At 36.8% G+C, this 24,017-nt stretch overlaps 1 protein-coding gene across 7 annotated transcripts in view; it reads left to right on the top strand.

Moving 5' to 3' along the window:
• The window catches only part of TTC29 (tetratricopeptide repeat domain 29), a 290,487-nt gene that overhangs the window by 86,780 nt on the left and 179,690 nt on the right, over nucleotides 1-24,017 (top strand). For all 7 annotated transcript variants that reach the window (XM_054486394.2, XM_054486390.2, XM_054486393.2 and 4 more), the window contains one exon: nucleotides 20,328-20,540. In XM_054486394.2, coding sequence (XP_054342369.1) covers nucleotides 20,328-20,540 — 213 coding nt within the window. The remainder of the gene's footprint in view (nucleotides 1-20,327; nucleotides 20,541-24,017) is intronic.

Here is a 24,017-nt window from a genome sequence, read left to right as displayed (position 1 = left end):
CCTGCCAGGCTAACTCAGTAACTCAGTGTGAAGAAGAACCAGCCAATAAAACAGAGGTGTCCATGGAATACTATGCAGCCGTAAAAAGGAACAAGATCATGTCCCTTACAGGGACATAGATGAAGCCATTATCCTCAGCAAACTAATGCAGGAACAGAAAACCAAATACCATGTGTTCTCACTTATAAGTGGGAGCTGACTGATGAGAACACATGGACACACCATGGGGAACAACACACACTGTTTGGGGGATAGCAGCAGGAAGAATAGCTAAACGGATGCTGAGCTTAATACCTGGGCTATGGGATGATCTGTACAGTAAACCACCATGGCGTGCTTTTACTTATGTAGCAAACCTGCACATCCTGCACATGGTACCACTGAACTTAAAAGTTGGGGGAAAAAGAAAGAACAGAGATATCAAAGGAGTAGGCACAATAGTTATGGTTGTCAACACTGAACAACACAGCATACAGACTATAGTAGTCTATTCTCACATTGCTATAAGGAACTACCTGAGACTGGGTAATTTATTTATTTATTTATTTATTTATTTATTTATTATACTTTAAGTTTTAGGGTACATGTGCACAACGTGTAGGTTAGTTACATATGTATACATGTGCCATGTTGGTGTGCTGCACCCATTAACTCGTCATTTAACATTAGGTATATCTCCTAATGCTATCCCTCTCCCGTCCCCCCACCCCCCACCCCACAACAGGCCCTGGTGTGTGATGTTCCCCTTCCTGTGTCCACATGTTCTCAAAGTTCAATTCCCACCTATGAGTGAGAACATGCAGTGTTTGGTTTTTTGTCCTTGTGATAGTTTGCTGAGAATGATGGTTTCCAGCTTCATCCATGTCTCTACAAAGGACATGAACTCATCATTTTTTATGGCTGCATAGTATTCCATGGTGTATATGTGCCACATTTTCTTAATCCAGTCCATCATTGTTGGACATTTGGGTTGGTTCCAAGTCTTTGCTGTTGGGAATAGTGCTGCAGTCAACATACGTGTGCATGTATCTTTATAGCAGCATGATTTATAATCCTTTGGGTATATACCCCGTAATGGGATGGCTGGGTCAAATGGTATTTCTAGTTCTAGATCCCTGAGGAATCGCCACATTGACTTCCACAATGGTTGAACTAGTTTACAGTCCCACCAACAGTGTAAAAGTGTTCCTATTTCTCCACATCCTCTCCAGCACCTGTTGTTTCCTGACTTTTTAATGATTGCCATTCTAGCTGGTGTGAGATGGTATCTCTTTGTGGTTTTGATTTGCATTTCTCTGATGGCCAGTGCTGATGAGCATTTTTTCATGTGTCTTTTGGCTGCATAAATGTCTTTTGAGAAGTGTCTGTTCATATCCTTTGCCCACTTTTTGATGGGGTTGTTTGTTTTTTTCTTGTAAATTTGCTTGAGTTCTTTGTAGATTCTGGATATTAGCCCTTTGTCAGATGAGTAGGTTGCAAAAATTTTCTCCCATTTTGTAGGTTGCCTGTTCACTCTGATGGTAGTTTCTTCTGCTGTGCAGAAGCTCTTGAGTTTAATTAGATCCCATTTGTCAATTTTGTCTTTTGTTGCCATTGCTTTTGGTGTTTTGGACATGAAGTCCTTGCCCATGCCTATGCCCTGAATGGTATTGCATAGGTTTTCTTCCAGGGTTTTTATGGTTTTAGGTCTAACATTTAAGTCTTTAATCCATCTTGAATTAATTTTTGTATAAGGTGTAAGAAAGGGATCCAGTTTCAGCTTTCTATATATATGGCTAGCCAGTTTTCCCAGCACTATTTATTAAGCAGGGAATCTTTTCCCCATTGCTTGTTTTTAACAGGTTTGTCAAAGATCAGATGGTTGTAGATGTGTGGTATTATTTCTGAGGCCTCTGTGCTGTTCCATTGGTCTATATCTCTGTTTTGGTACCAGTACCATGCTGTTTGGTTTCCTGTAGCCTTGTAGTATAGTTTGAAGTCAGGTAGCATGATGCCTCCAGCTTTGTTCTTTTGGCTTAGGATTGACTTGGCAATGCGGGCTCTTTTTTGGTTCCATATGAACTTTAAAGTAGTTTTTTCCAATTCTGTGAAGAAAGTCATTGGTAGCTTGATGGGGATGGCATTGAATCTATAAATTACCTTGGGCAGTATGGCCGTTTCCACGATATTGATTCTTCCTATCCATGAGCATGGAATGTTCTTCCATTTGTTTGTATCCTCTTTTATTTCATTGAGCAGTGGTTTGTAGTTCTCCTTGAAGAAGAGGTCGTTCCCATCCCTTGTAAGTTGGATTCCTAGGTATTTTATTCTCTTTGAAGCAATTGTGGATGGGAGTTCACTCATGATTTGGCTCTCTGTTTGTCTGTTATTGGTGTATAAGAATGCTTGTGATTTTTGCACATTGATTTTGTATGCTGAGACTTTTCTGAAGTTGCCTATCAGCTTAAGGAGATTTTGGGTTGAGACAATGGGGTTTTTTAGATATACAATCATGTCATCTGCAAACAGGGACAATTTGATTTCCTCTTTTCCTAATTGAATACCCTTTATTTCCTTCTCCTGCCTGATTGCCCTGGCCAGAACTTCCAACACTATGTTGAATAGGAGTGGTGAGAGAGGGCATCCCTGTCTTGTGCCAGTTTTCAAAGGGAATGCTTCCAGTTTTTGCCCATTCAGTATGATACTGGCTGTGCGTTTGTTGTAGATAGCTCTTATTATTTGGAGATACGTCCCATCAATACCTAATTTCTTGAGAGTTTTTAGCATGAAGGGTTGTTGAATTTTGTCAAAGGCCTTTTCTGCATCTATTGAGATAATCAAATGGTTTTTGTCTTTGGTTCTGTTTATATGCTGGATTACGTTTATTGATTTGCGTATGTTGAACCAGCCTTGCGTGGAGACTGGGTAATTTTTAAAAAGAGGTTCAATTGACTCACAGTTCCACAGACTATATGGGATACATGGCTGTGGTGGCCTCAGGAAACTCACAACCATGGCAGTTGGTAAAGGGGAAGCAGGCACATCTTCACATGGCAGAGCAGGAGAGAGAAAATTAAGGGGGAACTGCTACACACTGTAAACAACCAGATTTCATGAGAACTCACTCACTATCACGAGAACAGCAAGGGGAAGTCTGCCCCCATGATCCAATCACCTCCCACCGGATACCTCCTCCAACATTGAGGATTAAAATTTGACATGAGATTTGGGAGGGGACACAGATCTAAACCATATCACAGACATCTCAGAAACTCAGTCACACAAAGATATTTAACAGAGTCCTTACAGTATCCACTTAGACATCAGGGGTGCCTGAACTGCTTTCCCCAAGATAATCTACCCTGAAAGCATCTGTCACCCAGTTCCACTTGAGCCATATCCCAGGCAATAATTCCATACAACTAGAAACATCTTCTAAATCTCTGTGAGCATTCCCCAAAGAGGCTCCATTGCTGATGAACTGCTTCAGAAAGACTTGTATGTCCCAAGACACTCGTGCTCTGGCTGTGCCTCAGGATGGTTCTGTCTGCAGAAATATTTGGCGACCTAAAACCCCACCAGTATCTGCCCAGGCCAAGGAGTAATATCAACATCAAAAGTCCCTGTAATCCTTGTCACCACCCAATGTCTGTGGGCTTCTAATATCCTGTGTTTTATCTCCCAGCTGCCCAGCATCAGAGCCTTGATGTTGTACATGATGGTGATGGTTTCAACATTTTCTGTCACAGCAACAAATATGTTTGTCTGCATTGACTTAGATAATATTCCTATGAGAATTCTGAGATTAAGACAAACACTGTCCCCCAAAGCAGAAGTAAACACCATCACTAATTATTGGCTACAGTCAAAGTAAAATAGGCTGAAGGTTATGTGCTACCTATAGCTCTATAGCCTTTCTCCCCCACCTAGAAAGCACATTGGAAATCAAACAAACCAGAGTAATTAACATTTTTTAAAGTGGATAATGATAAATCAACATTATGTATTTTAAAAAGTAAATCATTCAAAAACTTTGGTTGTTTATTGCTATAAGAAATTCCTTGCAACACATTTCGGAACTGATCAGGACAAACCTCTGGACATCAGCATAGTCACTGTGAACTACTAGTTTAGGGTAGAGTTTTTGGCTCTGCTCTACTCATCTACCTGGAAGTTTGACTAATAAACTTCTGAGGCCCTTCATCATCATTGCTGTTGTCAGTCTGGTTTCCTTCTCTTGTACTTTCCCTTCTGTATCTCTCTATGTACTCTGTATTTGTGAATCCACCATCTGCCAGACATCAGACCTCATCCTTGACTTTATGTCTCTTCCAATAGCTCCCTCACTAGTTAAAGGAGACCACCAAACTCAACCATGTGAGCTGAACTCTGCTCCCATTGGCATTAAAAAAAAAGCAAAAAACAAAAAACAGAAAACAAAACAAAAAAAAAAACAGGCTGAAGTGTGCATAAACCAGAGAACTTTCTGGCTTTTTGTGACAGCTTTCCTAGTGATGGATTCTACCCCATAAAGCCCAGGCCCTGTATGTGTGAGGGGAATATCCAACCATCTGGGCATTAGGCCCAATCATAGAAGCCAGATCTCATTTTTTCAAATGAAGCCTTCCTGCTGTGAAGCCTCTGATGACTATCCCTACACATGGCTTGTCTTTGGCCCTGTCTCCTCTCTGCTTTGACCTCAGGTTCACCATGGGCACGGGCTCCCAGGTGCACCTCACTTGTAACCATGTCTGTGATTCTAGTTATCTCTTTGCTGGGTGGGGTGGGCCTTTCTACCTCCAGCCCTCAGCCTCCTGTCATGAGTCCCACATGCTCCCCACGCCTCGCCCTGCTTCTCATGTGGGGGCTGGAACCTCTTATAGCTCCATAAGTAAGATGGGACTACTACCCTATACATTGGTGGTACTTTTGTTTTCTCAGTTTAGAGAACTTTTTCAACCATATTTATTATGAGATGAATTGTAAACCCTTTAAAGGTGTTGAGCTCTTAACCCCCAGTACTTATGAATGTGACCTCAGAAGGAAGAAACCCTCCTGATGCCTTGAGTTTGAACTTTCAGCCTCCAGAACTGTAAGACCATAAATTTTTGTTGTTTAAGCCACCCAGTTTGTGCTGCTTTTTTATGACAGCTCCAGGAAACTAATATAATATTCAATATGGTGTCAATGTTTTTCCTTAAGTAACCAAAGATGCTATTTCAGAAATAAAAAAAAAGAAATATACCAATGGTGGAGTGGCGTGACTCAATATATATGAGAAATTTAATGTTTCTTCATTTTAAACTCTACACATAAAAAACAATTATGTGCATGGTGATCAATTGAATACTATCTAAAATAATAAAAGATGATTTTGAAAAACTAATATCTCATATGAAAATTTTTTTCTAGAGTTTTTACTTTTTACCTTATTCTATATTGCATTGTAAATATCACTTTATTCTTTGGCATTTGAAGTGAGGTTGATTATCACAATATTCAGTTCTCCAAAAAAGGTAAAAACATATTTAACATAAAGATGTCACATCAAAATTGATCAAAATTTCATTGTAATTTCTTATTTGTCATGGAATAACATTTGCCAGTTTATTAGAAGAACAGACTTAATAACTAAAAGAAATGCAAAAGATATATCAGTTTTTAGTGTGGTATTTTATTTTCTCTTTGATTTTATTAAAAATTAATAGAGATGTAAGTGCTATTGAGAGGATTTAAAACCCATCAAATACACAAAATTTTGACCAGGACAGCCTCTGGAGAAGGGCATTGATGATGCGAAATTATGGGGAGACTTATTATTCCTTTTCACACTGTTAGGACTGGTTACTTTGTGCATGTATTGTTTCGTTACAATTTAAAAAATATTTTAAGTATTATTTTTTAAAACTAGCTAATTGTAGAAATCTCATTAAATTACAAATTATTGAAAGGAATGGGTTTTTACAGCTGGTATAAGATAATCATGAAGATTAAAGAATTATTATAGATCTAATCACAAGAGTATTAATGAGGTAGACAATATGTTTTGGGTGGGAGAATGTTAATTAACCATGGATTGAATGGTCTTTAGGCAGTAAGGGATATTAAAAATAAAGGACGCAAGTATTGAATAAAAATAAATTAGAAACCTGCAAATTCATACATGCGGGTTAAATTAAGGAGAGTTGATAGATGTTGAATGTGTGTCTTGGCCTTGTTACTTAAAATGACATTTGAGCATCACTCAAGTCTAGCAGTGGAAAAATGTATTAGACTGGGTAGTAAACCTAGATTCTCTTTTGACACTGCCATTAGCTAATTAACTATGTAAATCTAGGTGAGTTATTTAATCATTGTAGATCTTGCTTCCCTCAGCTCTAAAATGAGGGAGTTGGAGCAGACGCTATCTGCTCTTAGTTCACCTCCAGCTCTGATTTCTATGGCTGCTTAAATGATTATTGAAAGATCAGTCACAAAAAAAGAATGATTAGTCATTAAAAACTCTGTGTGTCAAATTATTTACTAATTAGGGGGAGAAAAATGTCACTTTATGAAAAGCAGAGAAGGATCCTAAAATTAAGCTCTTTGTACCTCTCTTTAATTATTAGAAAAAAAATTCTAGTCCTTCAGATAATTGTTTTGAAACCAAATGTGATAAGTAAAGTGTCTAGTGCTCTGCTTGGCACATGGGCCTGTATAAATACTGCTTTCTCTTTTCACTTCCAGGGCTAGGAAGAGTTAGCTATACTGTTATAACCCAATGTTAGGTCTACAAGCAGCAATTTCAGTGAATCCCCATGTAAAAGTGGTAAATGTCCTCAGGCAGACCAGCATAGGAAGCCCAGGGCTGCAGGGGTGAGAAGCTCCATGTTAGTGAACCCGTTCAACGCTTCCCACCTGGTCTGCTCTTCACCTTCCCTCAGCGTCTCTCTTCATCATATCTCATTCTTCCTTTTAACTCCTGACATTTTATCTTGGTAATCTCTCTGCTCCATTGTTTATGTCCTCCAAGTTCTCTCTGTAGTTCTATGTAGAGGGTGCAAATCTACCACAAAGCAATCTAGCAAAACTTTAAACTATTCTTCTTTGGGCCTTGTGTTTTTGATTAAAAAACAAAACCACCTACTCCACTTGTGTTCAAGATTTTCTTATCTTTGTCCTCAGAACATTAAACACATACAGAGTGGGGAAGCTTTGCTCCATTAATAACTTCCCCATTGCCTTTCCAAGTGGTAAGATCACTGTTGTGTGTGCAGTGCCTCCTCAGCACATATTCTCTTTGTCTCGGGGAGCATGAAGGCTTTTCTGCTTGTCCCTATAGTTTCACTTTGATGCTGGGCCACTGCATACAAATGAGGTAACACTTTGAAGAGCAGTAGCTTAGGTGGGAAATAGAAGAAGGAAGAATTGTTCTCAGGTGATTAATTTTTCATAAGTGCTTATGATCCCTAAAAATTGATGTCCAAGAAGAGATGCGGTAAGAGTGGCACTAAGGGTCAGGAAAACCTAGTGTCTATGGAATAACATGTGGAGATGGATTTAGCAAATTGTAAAATAGTCCTCAATTGTTTGGGTTGAGAATTTATGTTCAATTCTTTTAGATGAATGAATTTTAGAGTCATATTGGATCTTCAAAGTAATCTAGTCTAAACCCTAATTTGATAGATAAGTATTAAGCTGAAGCACTGTAATTGAACAATTTTGCCATTAGCCATAAAGTTAGCAGCCGGTGCTAGACTTGAAGCCAGAGCTCCTAATATCCATATCAGGCCCCTTTCCCCTCTCCCTATCATACTCTACACAAATAAACACAAACAATCTCTACACATGGTTTTCAAACTGATTTAACAGTAACATTTGACAAACTTACAGCAAGTCAAATGTATCTACAAGCTACATAATGGCAGTAACACATAAGAAGGTATATTGATGGAGACTGAGTATTTTTTTCATGCGTGCATATCATCCTCATTTTAAGGAAGCAGAAACTAGGATACTAAGAGGTTATTTTGTTTCTTTTCTTATGTTATTGTGGTAAGAATGCTTAATGAGATCTATCCTCAAAAGATTTTTAAGTTCCCAATAAATATTATTATCTATAGGCACAAAGTTGTACAGAGGGTCTGTAGAACTGATCCATCTTGCATAGCTGAAGTTTTATACTCATTGATTGGCAACTTCCCATCAACTCCTCCCTCCTGCCCCTGGCAACTACCATTCTATTCATTGCTTCTATGAGTTTGACTATTTTGATACCTCAAATAAGTAGAATCATGAAGTATTTGTCCTTCTGTGACTCGTTTATTTCATTTAGTATTATGTCCTAAGGTTCATCCAAATCACATATTGCAAAATTCTCATCTTTTTTAAGGCTGAATAAAATTAAATGACAACTAAAGCATGTCAGAGCCAGATGGAAACCTGTGTCTTCAGATCTTAGATTCAGTGTTTTTTCCACTACCCAACACCATCTCCTTATGCAAGGATTTGCTCAGCAGAGACCTTACAAAGTTGACCTTCTGAGTTTTTCATTCTTGTCTTATTTTATTAAAAGTATGATAAGAAAAGGCTTCTGAAATAGGACTCACCCAGGCAAAATTATAAATTAAAAAAATCTCCTTTTTAATGTCCTCTTTCATTTGCCAACAGTTCTGGCCATTTGCCTTTATCAGGCCTTCTCTCCTCAGCCCTACCCTAGCCCACGCTTCCCATGTCGTGTTCAGTGAGTATCCCATTCTATCAGTGGGTCCAGCACATAACTCCCTCGTTACTTAATCCTTGATGCCATTTTAGCCTATTCAGATTATGCATTATAAAGGATGGTTTTTTAAGAAAACTAAATCCATGAAGGTTAATAGATGTGGAGAGCAAAGTTGAGGAGAAAAAGATGAGCAAACTGAGTCAGTGGGAAGAGACAGGAATGGATGGATTTCTAACAGGTTTTTTGTCATATGAATTGGGCTGTTCAACAAATGTGGGTGACGTAACCTACAACAGAGGAAATAAAAAGCAGAAGGAAGATACAGGAGGCATTCAGACTGGTGAAGAGAATGGGTTGGTATGTGGCTGAATAAATTGAAAGAAAGGATGATTATCAGACATTACAGCAGAGGAGACAGTATCAGTATTCAGATATAGGGCATGAGGTAGGGAAAAAGAGAAAAATTAGCTTCATATGCATTATAGATAATACAGATTTAGTAACTTTTTTTATGTATCCAATAATTGGTAAGAAAAATGTTGGCAACTATAATTTAATGGCAAAAATACAGAAAATTCACCAAAGATGAAATATGGCAAGTAATGAATACATAGAAAAATAACCAACTTCCTAAAAATCAAATTGAATAATTATAAAGAACCATTTAACACTTCTTATAATAGGGACAAAAAAGTAATCACGATTTCTTAAAGTAACACATGTGTATTGCTGCTCATGATGATGTGAATCATTTAAATGGTTTTGGAAAGTAATATGGTAAATGGTTTTGGAAAGTAATATGGTAAATGGTTTTAGGTTAGTGCAAAAGTAATTCCAGTTTTTACCATTACTTTTAATTGAAGAACTGCAATTACTTTTGTGCCAACCTAACAATCATAAAATTTGCCACACTCCCTTATCTATCAATTCCAGTTCTAAAAATGTTAAGATAGTGAAAAACATTACTTAAAGAAGTAATCTAAATACCAGAGCACTAGACAGATGATTAAAGTGTATATCCCCCCAAAAAATATTGCACAGCCTTTTAAAATATGATTATGAAAATAAATAATATGGAATGTCATTCTAATAAAATAATCTAGATACGTAGAAAATTTGTATTCAATTCTTTACAACTGTGTAAAAATTATGTGTGGATATATAACAGAATAGAATGAAACTTGACCAAAATAAGTACATTTTGAGTGATTAATGGTGTTGTCAGCAATACTTAAGATTTTTCCTGTATTGTTTCATTCATGCCAATATATTTTTGCCCTCAAAATAAGTAAACTTATATTGCATTTTATTTTTGCTATAAATATCCTTTTTTTTTGCTTTATTGCATTACATTTTCAAAATCTTTTGTTATTTTGTGTCAGTTGTAGGGTAGTGTCACCCTAATTTGCCTGGGACCGAGGAGGTTCTCAAGACTCATGATTTTTGGTTGCTAGAACCAGGAGAGCCCTGGGTAAACTTGAGCTGGTCACCTTAAATAGAGTGAATGTGACAATTTTCTTTTGCCTTTCTTAATCTGGTATTGTATTCATGTATGAGATAATAACATCTTTGTTTGCTGTCAATAGATTTTGACAAGCATAGTATGGTTATTTTTGGTTTTAAATAACTCTTATTTTCTATTTTAATTACTATCATATTAAAAAATTTTTAACAATAAAGCCTCCTTTATGTACAGGGTGTTGCAAGAGAAAATGGCATAAACTGATAAAGGACGTCTTATTAAATTAAAACACAAACAAACAAAAAACTGCAAGAACTCCTAATGGCTGCAGCTGAGTCATGACCAAAGCTCTCTGTAGGTTTCTCTATCTGGGTGTTAAATCCTAGTGTACTTTCCAGTCTCGTTACACCTTTTGTACAACTAAGCAAGTTCGTTGGGAGTATTTTTTCTCTTCATAGTCAAAAAATAAATCCTACTTGTTCATTTCCCCCATTTGTAAACTGCTTCCAAATTTGCATCTTAAAAGTCCCTCTGGAGGAAATTTTTCCAAAAAGATTCCCTGGAAGAGCAAACACATTATTCCATTCGGGCTTCCTAGTAACAACATGGAATAAAGCCAATCAAACTAGTTCCTAAGTGTAAAGCATTGATGATTGTAATATACCCTTCACTAACACTCAAACTGCAGGTCTCTTGAAAGCACCTCCTCTTTAATGTCTGTGTGATTTAGAGGCTAACTACTTCCCACTGTCACTATGTGCACACTTCATTTTTCAGAGTAAATTCCAAGAATGGATTTAGAAAGCCAACCCTAGTAAACATTTTCGAAGGTGCATCCAACTAGACCAGTGTTAGAAACTGAGTCACTTTATACTTGAATGAAAGTGAATTTGATAGTTAGAAACTTTCTTAAAGAAGTGGATTAGCATTCCTATTTCTACATAAATTAATTGTCACTTTTTGGGGCATGTCAGTTTATTCTTCATCTGCTATGTGTACATGTTCATAAGACCTTATAGTATTTAATGAAGAAATCCTTTTTAAGTATTGATAGCCACAAGAAAATTATACCATGTTTGATCTATGTTAAAGAATCAAAGTCCAAGATCTTTGAATGGAATTTAGAATAAAAATGTAATTAGGTTACATCCCTAAAGTCTGATATATCTTTAAACAAGACTGCAAACGAAACTTTATTAGAGCTTCAAATGAATTATTTCATTGCTTCTTTTTTTTCAATTCATTTTCTTCCTCTTCTCTTTCATGTCTGTGATACTGACATTGCTGCTTGTATTTTACCTGTCTTTTTCAGGGTGTTTTAATTATTTACTGCTTAACGAGTAGCACAGAGAGGAAGCCTCATTCAAAGGTGCCTGCTCTGCAGCAGGTTTTTCTTTTTTCAAAGCTTTGCAAGGAGGTCTTGAATAGTTGCACAGAGCCCACAGTTCTTGCTACACTGAATAAACTGTTCAGGAGGCAGTATTTCCTCTGTCTAAGAAGAGGCACTGCCCCTAAAATATCTCTTCAGAGGTACAACTGACCAGGAGTGTAAGGATTATTTATTGTGTTAGAGCTGGATGAAGTGGGCTGTTTCCAATTAGTGCCTCAACTGGCATTTAATCTGAAAAACTGATATTATTCCATAACCTTTAACAGGGGTATTCCCTAAAAAAGGCCTATCCAGATTCACAACAAATTGCAAACTTGAAAAAAAAAACAAAAAGAAACTATGTAACTCCACGTGAAAAGTTATTGGATGTCTGTGAGGCACCAGGCACTGAGCAAGGTGCTGACAATTGTTTCCGCACCCGTTGCAGCTACATCTGGAGCTTGGCATAGTTACCCATACTTCAGAATTCTTAAGGAAAGGAAGCTCAGAAGTAGTGTGTGAATGGTCCAATGATATCACTGGGGCAGATGGCCAAAACCTGGTCTCTGGCTTTGAAGTTAAATATTTGACCCATTTTCTAAAAGGGGGAGTGACCCTGAAGAAGTAAAGCCACAGTGGGCTTTGGACATTGGTTCACCACCTACTGAGTATGTGAATTTAGGCAAGAGAATTCCTAAGGCTCAGTTTCCTCATCTCAAAAATATACTAACACCTGAGGGTGAGTGAAGTAAGGTTATACACAGACAGACACACACATACGTGCACGCACACACACACACACACACACACAGAGAGCAGCAGCTAGTGTCACGCCTGGCACATAGTAAAAGTTCAACTAACATTATTTCTCTCTCCCCATACTCATCTAATTATCTTATTTTCAGTTTTTTGGGTTTTGTCGTAATATCCAAAATAACACGTTAATCATCCATCAAAACAAAGAAGTGGAGGGGGAAAGTTAACTCTCCTCACTCTCCTCATCACCATCTTCAATAATCAATACTGATACTTTGGCATAGATGCTTCTGCATCTTTCTCTTTGCTCACATAAACATATAGAAATCAAATTGAATGTGGTTTATATAAAACCATGAGCAATATATAATTCAAGTAAAAATTACATTATTGATTAAAGCCTGTGCAAATATAATTCAATAGTTGATCTAATGTCAATATTAACTTTATTTCTTCTCAGATGTTTATACCTATCGACACTTTTTAGTTAGTATTTTAAGATAAGGTGGGAACATTAAAGTAAAACAATTTATTATATGAGGAAAATAGTCAACTCTACCAACTATACGAGGTTCAAAATGGCCAATATTAATTCCTTACTTTTTATACGTTATACACGTTACATTTTTCAATAAATTTTTTGAGTAATTTTTATACCTCCAATTATGCTCTTTTAAGAGTAAAGCTGCCTAATGCTTATCTTTAGAAATTACAAAACTTAGATTGAAACCAACTGTTGGAGGTTTATTGGCCAAGGGCAGTCAGACTTGCTCACTGGCCACAATTCAGCTATCTAAAATCATAAGCAACAACAATTAATAACACTTCCTCCGGAATATTTTGGAGATCTAGGCAAATTTTCTGGATTTAAAAAAAATGAACTTTTATTTCCAACATCAGTGATAAAACCCTGGGTGAGGTTCTCCCAAACCTGTCTACATGGGATTATTTTCATTGTCTGGTCAATATGACTGATACTCTTTAACTGATGTGTGGTAGCACTCCTATAACATCCACTTGAAATCAGCACTCCAAATGACAAAGAGAGGATTCCGTTTTTAAACTAGCATCTTACATTTCTTCTAAATATCTAAAAGTAGCTACTCAAAAGTTATGGGCACATTTTCTTCTCAGTTTATTAGGGATGCTATTGAGTTACAGAACAAAATCTTTGTTTTCCAGTGTTCCATTTTGCAATGGTGTGCAGCGGGTTATAGTGCACAACAAATCTCTTGTGACAGGAGATAAACCCTTGAAAGTGATAGTTTCTGTTGGAAGTGTGGCAAGCCCTTAACTATTTCAGCATGTGTAGTGCCGTTATAATTATCATAATTGAATGTAAAAACCTAAAGATAATATAAATTGTTCATGCAGTTAAGCCAAAATGGAAAGCAGTGTCTTTTGTTTTTGCAAAGGGGCAATAACATTTTTCTCTTTTTGCTACTGTTCAATATTGCTTCCAGCAGATTTTATCTCTATGTTGTACAGAATAGTAATTTACACCAAAGATGTCCAGTAGCTCTAGATTAAAATGTAACATAATACACGTAAAGCTTTATTGTTCCTTTAGGTTGTTGTTTTAAACTAAAGTGGAATATTTCTCTAAAGTCTTCAGCAAATGTGCACAATTTTGAACTAAATATGCTTAAGACTTATACCAGTGCTGCTGAAGAAACAGGTCTTATGGATCTGTCAAATTATTTTTATGCAATTGTTTCTGCAGCATTGTTTTTACTGGCAAATGTACAAGTCGATAGAAAAAGAAATAATTAGCTGTTTTCAGAATTGCTGATGCATGGAGCTAAAACAGACCAGTCTATGCGTCTTAGAGATTGTGACATTTTAAATTACCTAAACAATACCAGCAGCCATCTTTGGACATAATTAACACCTTGTCTAATTAATGTCAGATCTGGACAGAGTCATGCTGTATTTATGAGATATTATTTTATTTAAACTTGCTTTTGCTCTTATTGTGTTGCAAACTTTAGATTTGTATGCTGTTTTCTTAAGTGGAGCAACTTCTTTTTTTCCTTTTTTTTCTTTTTTTGTTTCCCTCCCCCTTCAAGTAATCAATGCACTGCTGAATGAGTTCATTTTAATGCACTCAATCATGCCTCTAATGTTCGTAGCTTACGGGCGCAAGCATCAGTAATGCAGGAATGTTATATGGCTTTAGTTTGGGCCATTTCATAAAATATTCATGGAATCAAAAATGTGCATCAAAATAGCGGCTGGGAGAATTACATTTATGTTCCTGCTTTTATGGCAGCTTCACATTTAAACCCATTTGTGTTAATATCTAGTCAATCTTCCTACTTTAAAAAAAAACTAAAATGGGAGAGATCATATACATTCTCCTTTGCTTAATATTTATTCTAGACATCTGCTGTGATACAACAAATATCTGTAAACTTTCAAAGATGTTGTGCAGGGAAGAGGGCAAGCAACAATTTGGATAATACCCAACTATATAAAATCTTATTTTCCCTACATTGTGTTTGTCTTAACATCCTACCAAGCATTTGGCAGTTTACAACATTGTTTGGGTTTTGTTTGTATTTTTAATAAACGGATGGATTTCTTGTTTGTGTGGGCTTTAGATAAAGTAAAACTCCATTGTAGTAGTTTTGTTTTGAGTGCTCGTTCCTTTAGGTGAAAAACTATAAATGCATGCCAGACTCCTCATTGTTTATGTGGATGTCATATAATTGATAAACAAAACAAAACTGAGGCTTAGGCTATTTCTGTTCATACCTGGATACTCTTGTTTGATGCAGTTGTTCACAGTGTTCTCCTAAGATGAGTTTTCTGATCCTACTTCATATTATTGAAATAAATTGACTACTAAGGGTATTTGTGGAGGGCCATCCCCAGCCTCTCCGACAAAACATTTTGGCTCTATTTTCTTCCCTGGTTCACATGAAATGTTGGTGGACTATCTGGACTTTTGCTTGGTATAGAGCCATGCATGCAGGCCTTTAGTTCAGCAGTTAGTGTGTCTTCCTTTCTTCCTTACTGTGGTCACTGTGATCTGGTTACTCACAGTGATGATGAAGATTTGCGGGCGCTTCCTGGTGCACCATGATAAAACTCACTTTCCCCTACCAAGACTTTAATACCTGTGAATAGTCCCCAGGCCTTCTTTTTGTGTCCTGTTTTCTGTTAACCTTTGTATTTGTGATACGTTGGTAAAATTATTCCACTTTTTGCTGTCCCTATTCCTTGATGGAAAATAATGTCAACACTTGATAATTCCAGAGGAGGACAGTCCTTGGACACTTAAACACTTGTTCTTGTCCTTCTAAAACATGAACATCAGAACCAAGTGAGATTTCTAGATCCTGCTGTGTTAAAGTTTATTTGGTGCCAAAAGGTAGACTAAATATGAACGCTTTGTAGAAGTTATAAAGGAATGCTATAAGCCATGTTAGAAAATCTGATTTATTAGCTACATTGATATTTATATTTAGCTTTGTAAAAGTGATCATCATATTGAGGTCTTTTGTAATGTTTCTCTCAGGTAAATTGAATTTAAAATTTTCAGTTAAAAGCAGTATGCATTATGTCTTAATAAATGTCTAGTCTTAATTAATATCAGAACCGTTACTCAGAAAATAAGATGATTTTAAAAATCCAATTCACAGTTGGAAATAGAAATTGGATGGAAATCATATCATTGTTAATCATGCTTAAAGGGAAATGCTTGCATATTTAAATTATTATGCTCTCTTCATAGCATGGGCATATCTTTTAATATTTTTTAATCAAATATTCTACTATATCATAATATATGCTTTAAATTCTGGCCAGCCTTTAGAAATTGCAGATAAGTCATTTGTGTGCCTGTGGTCATTTGGATCAAATCTTTGCTGGCTTATTTTCTTGCTGGCTTATTTACTGCCACCAAATACTTTTAGAAATGAATCCCTACATATGAGAAGAACTGGAAAACTGCTTCTGTGTAGTAGGGACCTCCATTTAAAATAGTACTAATCAAGACCCCACTGGCCTCATCTGTGGGAAAATGGTGAAGCAAGGGGAAGTGAAACCATGAACAGTGAGATGAGGCCACAGGTGCCTGAGTCTGGGGTACCCACGGAATTCCAGAGCCCCCCACAGATGTCACTGCATGGCTTAGAAGAGAGCAGAGAATTCAGATATAGCTGGTTATACAACAGCTTCTTCAGAAAGACCAATCAGAAACACATCAGGGGCTCACATCTGTGCTTTTCTTAGAGGTGACCTATGATGGCCTGAGCAAAGTCGGAGAATTATAGAACTGGAAGAGACTAAGAATCATGCAAATTTGATCATTATTTTTAACACAAGAGATTCATGTCCAGAGAATTTAACTCACTCCACCTAAGTTTCCTGGCTCTTGATTTGTTGACTAGTATCTGATGTGGTGGAACCAGTTGTGTGGGCTTTTGGTGACCTTGGGTTTAAATCCTAATCATCACTTATGATAACTCTGGGGCTTATATTTGAGTCATGTAAGCTTTGTGAGTCTCAGTTTCCTCTTTAGTGAAAAAGCAACTATCATATATACTTCACCAGTTTTTGGAATGTTCAGTAAGTTAATGTGTAGGGGAGAGAAAAGCCTTGCATTTTGACTAGCACCTAATAGGCCTTCAGGAAAGAGTAGGTCACTGTTCTCTTTTACCCAAGCATCTCAGGCTCCGTCCTCAGGGAAGACTCCAAATAGACCTTTCTGAAAGCTGAACTTTGGCCAATAACCATGAACTAAGTAGTATATTGATACTAGCCCTGAAAGCTCTAGCAAAAAGCAAATCCAACCGAAAAGCTACTGTTATTTCTAACCATCCCAAGGTTGCCTTCTGTAGTCACCAGCTGAAACCAGTGTCCTGAGGACCATCCTCACTTCATTCCTGCTTGGACAGCCTTATGCAGGACATCTAACAGCAACCCAAGACTCAGTAAGGTAACACAGAGGACATCTGGCGGATAAGGAATACGAAGACACAGCCCCAGCCTTCCCTCCACTCTTCCCACCTCCCATTTTGTCCTGATTTCATCCACTTCTCCTTTTCCTACTCGACCCTCCCATCACCTCCCCTTTCTGCCCCCATATAGATCAAATTTTGGAGGTGGATATCAGTTCTCATTTGCTATTTACATCATTATACCTCATTTGCCTCTAATTCTAATTGAGTTACCCAGAGCTTCATTTCTTTTATGATCCCTATCTATTCTGGAACTATCTGTTTTTCTCACAGTATTCTACATCCCTTTTTCCCTGCTTACATGGCCAAAAAGAAATATGTGTCTGTACTTTATGACTAGATGGACACTAGATGAAAAAAGAAAAGGAACTCTTGTATACATCTTTCCAGGGCTACAGTGCTATACTTCATAGGCAGAAATATAGTTAACAGAGGAAATATAACACACATATATGTCAATGCTCCATTCTAGTTTTAAAAAATGAGGGTCATGGGTATTTGGAGCAAGGTGTTTCTGCCAAGAGGTGCCATGTGGGAGAGATGAAAAACTATGCCTGTTTTTCTGGAAGGTAAGAAAAAAAATATCAGCTAAAAGTAAAGATAGATTAGAGCCATGAACTTCAACCTTGAGTATTTGTCTCAATGTGAAAAAGATACTGAGCATTATTTCTTAAATAACTTTCATTGTATATCCTGATAACAAAATAAACATGCTTTGGTGATAGAAACTTTAGGAAATGCTAATAAGCAAACAGAAAAAAAAATCAAGAAAAAGAAAACAGAAAATCAGAAACCATAAGTTACCCATAATCCTACCTCCCAGATATAACACCGATAATGCTTTCTAAATGCTTTTTTATGTTTCCTAATATATTTACTTATTATAAACACTTGTTCACATAAGAAGATAGGCTTCTATAATATCATACTTATGGCCTGCAGTCTCCTATCATGTGAAAGTTTCATAATATAAATTTATAAACAAGTCTGCAGTACACATTGCTCTTTTTGTATGTATCTTTGCTGACATGCCCTCCTGCATGGCTCAGCAAGGACTTAGACTGTCCACGTCTACTGAATTTTGCTTTTTTTTTTTTTTGAGATGGAGTCTCGCTCTGTTGACAGGCTGGAGTGCAGTGGCACGATCTTGGCTCACCGCAATCTCCGCCTCCTGGGTTCAAGCGATTCCCCTGCCTCAGCCTCCTAAGTAGCTGGGACTACAGGTGTGCATCACTACAGCTGGCTGCATTTTTGTATTTTTAGTAGAGATGGGGCTTCACCATGTTGGCCAGGCTGGTCTTGAACTCCTGACCTCGTGGTCCACCCGCCGCAGCCTCCCAAAGTGCCGGGATTATAGGCGTGAGCCACTGTGCCTGGCCTGTCTACTGAATTTTTCTACAGACCGTTTACTGATTATCCACCACCACTGGTTGTTTTTCTTTGAGAATACTATTCTTATTTCTATGTGCATTCTTTAATACTCATTCTGGTAACAAATTCAATGCAACAAATAGGAAGAAATTATATGCAACAGTCATGGAAGCAGCTCCAACCCACACTATTCAATGAAATTCATTTGAGGAAAGATATTGAGTCTAATATAACCTGCATAGGTTAATTTAATATGTCATGATGATATTATTATAGGGACTCAACTAATTTTTGTTTTTTGTGGGAAGAGTAAGTTATACTTAATAAACATAATAAATTAGTGGCTATATTTCAATTTGCCTGCTGGAGTTTCTGAAGATATTATTACTGTACCAACTGATAACATTAGCTGTGTTTCTTGAGCACCTACCCTGTAACGTATAATTGTACATGCATGAATTCATTTCTCACAATAGTACCTTGAAAAATTACACAGTAATCCTGTTTTGCAGAAGAATAAAGTAAGGCACAGGGAGGACAGTAATTAGCCTGAGGCTAAACAAAAACTGGGAAAGCTGGGATAGGAACAGGCTATCTGCTTAGAGCCCACACTCACTCTTAACCACTATGGTTGGAGGGCCTAGATATAAGTGTTCTTCCTATCAATTCCAATTATGTAACTCCAATACCATAAAAGAGCATTTACATTTCAGGATATTGTGAGCATTCCCATGAGGCAATTAACAAATAAAATACAATCCACTGTATGGAGCTGCAAACTATTCTTCCAGAAATATGTTTGCTCATATTTTACGGAAAGAAATTACTTACAGCTAATTTAGAGTTTTAGCTTGGAGAAGTTATATTTTGGATTTTATTATAGGGTAAAATCCAAAAAGGCAGTTAGTTACATTCTAATTATTCAAAACTAAACAGCATATACAAAAACCTCATTGGAAAGTCCAGTCAAATTTTGAGAAGCAGTTTAAGGAGCCATAATGTTTGGATTTGAAGTTTGTAACAGATGCATTCTTTTTTAAGAATGATGAAATTGGGAGGCTGAGGTGGGAGGATTGCTTGAGCTCGGGAGTTCAAGGCTGCAGTAAGCTGTGATTGCACCCCTGCACTCCAGCCTGAGTGACAGAGTGAAAAGAGAAGAAAAAAAAATGATGAAATTTTCATCAGTTGGAAAAGCAGTAGAGGATATTGGTTGAGAGTATCAGCTCTAGAGTTAGATTTCCTGGATATTATAGCACTAGACTTGCCATCTTGAGCAAAATTCTTAACCTTACTAAATTTTGACTTTCTATTCTGTAATATGAAATCAGAACAGTCCTACTCCATTGGATTGTTTTGAGAAATGCATATAAAGCACATAGCAGAGTGCGTGGCATACATAATGTTAAAGAAGTATTAGACAATATGATGGCTATTAATAAATATTGCTGGCCTTTTACACCCTCTCTAAACATATGCAAGCCCAGTAAATTTCTACTAGCCAGAGTACATCCCTCTTGCAGGTGTCTATCTAAAATTCACGCTGAAACTGAGGTCCAATTAGAGATCGCTCCTTTCCCAGTTTAACTCGTTTACAGCCTTAGAAATCCTTCACCATAATCCATGGTGTTTCTCCATTGAATAGTAAAGCTAAAACGTATGCAAAATTTCTGAAAATATGTTCTGACCTCTGGTTTATACTTATGAATGGCTTTTATTCTCCAGGTCAGCTTCTGGAAGCTGCTGAGCATTATGAAGCATTCCATCAATTGACGCAGGGGCGGATATGGAAGGATGAGACAGGCCACTCTCTCAACTTGTTGGCCTGTGAGAGTCTCCTGAGGACTTACAGATTACTCTCAGACAAAATGCTAGAAAATAAAGAATACAAACAGGCCATCAAAATTCTAATAAAAGCTTCTGAAATAGCCAAAGAAGGTGGGTGGAAAAGAACACTCTCACATTGCTTTCTTTAATGGGTAGACACTGGTTCTCCCAAGAGTGAAGTAAAAATCGTCAAGTGTTAGGGTGATTATTTCCTATGAAATGCAAAGACAAATGCCATCAATTTACTTTCAAATTTCACTGTAAAACGGAGGTGTCTTAGGTCTGACAACAAGAAATCCATTAGTTTCCTGAAAGCTTTATCTCCAAAATTACAATCCACAGGGGGTAGTGTTGTAAAACAAAGAACCTAAAGTGAGAAGGTAAGATCATCTGCAAAAGTTAAGCGTGTGTGTGTGCATGCGCATGTGTGTATGTGGTTGTATATTCCTTGCAGTCTTAGAGACCTTTCATTGTTTGTAAATTCCCCATTGTCAGGTAATAAGGAAAATATGATATATATTTAGTTATTAGTAACAGGAAAATAGGGCTGTAACATATTTTAGACCTTTTTGCCTCTCAAAATGTGGCCTTTGGATCAGCAGCTTCAATACGTTATAACAGCCAGGATCTCTGGTCCCACCCCAGACCTACTGCAGCAGGATCCTCAGGTTAGCAAGATACCCAGGTGATGTATATGCACACTTAAAGCAGTAAAAATGCTTCTATGAGAGCTGCTCATGTCTTTCATAGTCTATATCATTTCTGTATGTATAAAATATAAAGAAAAAATTTGGAGCATATTCTTATAAGCTTTTAATTTGTGAAATGTACAGATATTTTGTTACCATATAGTAAATTATTACTAGAGTAGCCTTTTCAGGAAGGAGAAAAAGATAAAAGTTATGCTCCTGAACTAAAGTTTATTAGCTCATGGATATATTTAATTGATTGGTTTATTAAATAATAGATGGCTTATTTAGAGTAAGCAGGACTGATTTTCTGGGTGTGATTTTAATTTACTAAAGAGGAAAAATAAAGAGCTTAGTCTCTCTGTAACTTCTTTTAATAATATTAGTCAACATACTCACAGGAAATCACCCCCTGAAAGATGTATCTCGTTAAATGAACTGCTTTTGAATAAATGGTCTAGTACCTTCCCCCAAAGGGGTAAACACATAGTTAGCTCTTATATCAATTTCAGCAGCAAACTTTAGTCACATAGAAAGTTACATGGAATTTCAATGAAAAGGAATGCGTTGATTAGGAAAAGATATGTTACTTTAGGTTTACATTTGCTAAGTTTTAAGGTAGTTCACAAAGAAAGAAAAGTTCCTTGGGTCTCTTCCAACAGTCAGAGCCTGTCAAGCAGTCTTCTTTCAAAAAGTAACTCTCGCTTACCAAAGATCAGATCAGGAGAATAGGAGAAGGCTTACTTCTTACACTGTTATAGTTTTTAATATCTTTTAAAACCAAAAAATATTTGTCCCCACATTTTTCATCTAAGAAAGTACATAGGTTAAAGGATTACACAATACTTCACAGAGCTCTTAAAGAGGGGAAATATTCTGGGACAAAGCATCCCTTTACTCTTGTCTCCTACTTTGATCAGGAAGCCGCAAGCTGATGATTACCTGAATAAAGCATGCCCCTCACATTGGTTTACATAGTATTTAAGCGGTACTGACACCAACTGTTGGCCAATTCCTTTGTTAGGGAACATTGATGTAATGCACAAATGTAGCATCAGCCAACACCTTTTACTTAACATAACGTTTTCAAGGTTCATCCATCATATAGGGCCAAATCGCCTTCCATGGCATGGTTATACCACATTTTCTTTATTCATTAATGATGGGCATATGAGTTGTTTCCACCTTTTGCCTATTATGAATAATGCTGGAATGAACATTTGTGTACAAATTTTCAAAAATCTTGATTATATGCTTAGGAGTGGCATCGCTGGGTTATATGATTACCGTGTTCCACTTATTGAGGAGCTGCCAGTTTTCCAAAGTGGCTTCACCATTTAACATTTCCACTAGTTTTATGTGAGGGTTTCAGTTTAGCCACTTCCTCAGCAACACTTCTTACTTTTTTTTTCTTTTTTTAAGATTTGTATACTACACATGAGGTAGTATAATAGTATTTTTTTTCTTTTTATTATTATTATTATTATTATTATTATACTTTAGGCTCTATGGTACATGTGCGCAACGTGCAGGTAAGTTACATATGTATACATGTGCCATGCTGGTGCACTGCACCCACCAACTCGTCATCTAGCATTAGGTATATCTTCCAATGCTATCCCTCCCCCCTCCCCCCACCCCACAACAGTCCCCGAAGTGTGATGTTCCCCTTCCTGTGTCCATGTGTTCTCATTGTTCAATTCCCACCTATGAGTGAGAATATGCGGTGTTTGGTTTTTTGTTCTTGCGATAGTTTACTGAGAATGATGATTTCCAATTTCATCCATGTCCCTACAAAGGACATGAACTCATCATTTTTTATGGCTGCATAGTATTCCATGGTGTATATGTGCCACATTTTCTTAATCCAGTCTATCGTTGTTGGACATTTGGGTTGGTTACTTTTATCTTCTTCATTATACTCATCCTAGTAGGTGTAATGTGGTATCTCACTGTAGATTTGATTTGCATTTCCCTGTTGGCCAGTAACATTGAGCATTTTTTTCATGTGCTTCTTGGCCATTTGTATATCTTCTCTGCAGACATTTTTATTCAGATTCTTTGCCCAGTTTTAATTGGGTTATTTTTTTGTTACTGAGTTTTAAGAATTCTGTATATATTTTATATACAAGTGTTCCATCAGATATACGATTTGAAAATATTTTCTCCTATTCTGTGGGTTTTATTTTCACTTTCTGATGGTATTCATTGAAGCACAAATTTTTAATTTTGATAAAGTTCAGTTCGTCTAGTTTTTCTTTTGCTGTTCTTGCTTCTGATATCATCAATAAGAAGGCTTTGACCAATGCAAGGTCACAGTGATTTACTTCTACACTTTAAGAGTTTTTAGTTTTAACTATATTTAAGCTTATGATCTATTTTCGTGTGTGTGTGTGTATGCATATGTGGTGTGAGGAGGGTACGACTTCATATTTTGAAAGTGGATATCCAATTGTACTAGTACTACTTGTTGAAAACATTATTCTTTTCCCAATACTTTGTAATGATACCCTACATAAAATCATTTGACCATAAATGTGGGGATTGTTTCTGGATTCTCAATTCTATTGCCTTGATCTCTCTTGTCTAACTTACAACTACAAGAATACATAGATTTTATTACTCTAGTTTTGTAGTAAGTTTTGAAATTGGGAAATATGTCTTGTAATACTGTTCTTTTTCAAGTTTGCTCTAGTTCTTTTCAACACTTGCATTTCCATGTGAATTTTAGGATCAGCTTGTTAATTTCTGCAGAAAGGGGAGCTGGAATTTTGATAGGAATTGCATTGAATCTGTCAATCAATTTGGGGAATATTGCCATCTTAACACTAAGTTTTTCAACCCATGAATATGGGATATCTGTCCATTTATTTAAATATTCTTTAATTTCTTTCAATGA

This window comes from Pongo pygmaeus, chromosome 3 (genome assembly GCF_028885625.2).
Source record: "Pongo pygmaeus isolate AG05252 chromosome 3, NHGRI_mPonPyg2-v2.0_pri, whole genome shotgun sequence".
NCBI lineage: Eukaryota > Metazoa > Chordata > Mammalia > Primates > Hominidae > Pongo > Pongo pygmaeus.
This window is presented reverse-complemented; position numbering and strand designations above follow the sequence as displayed.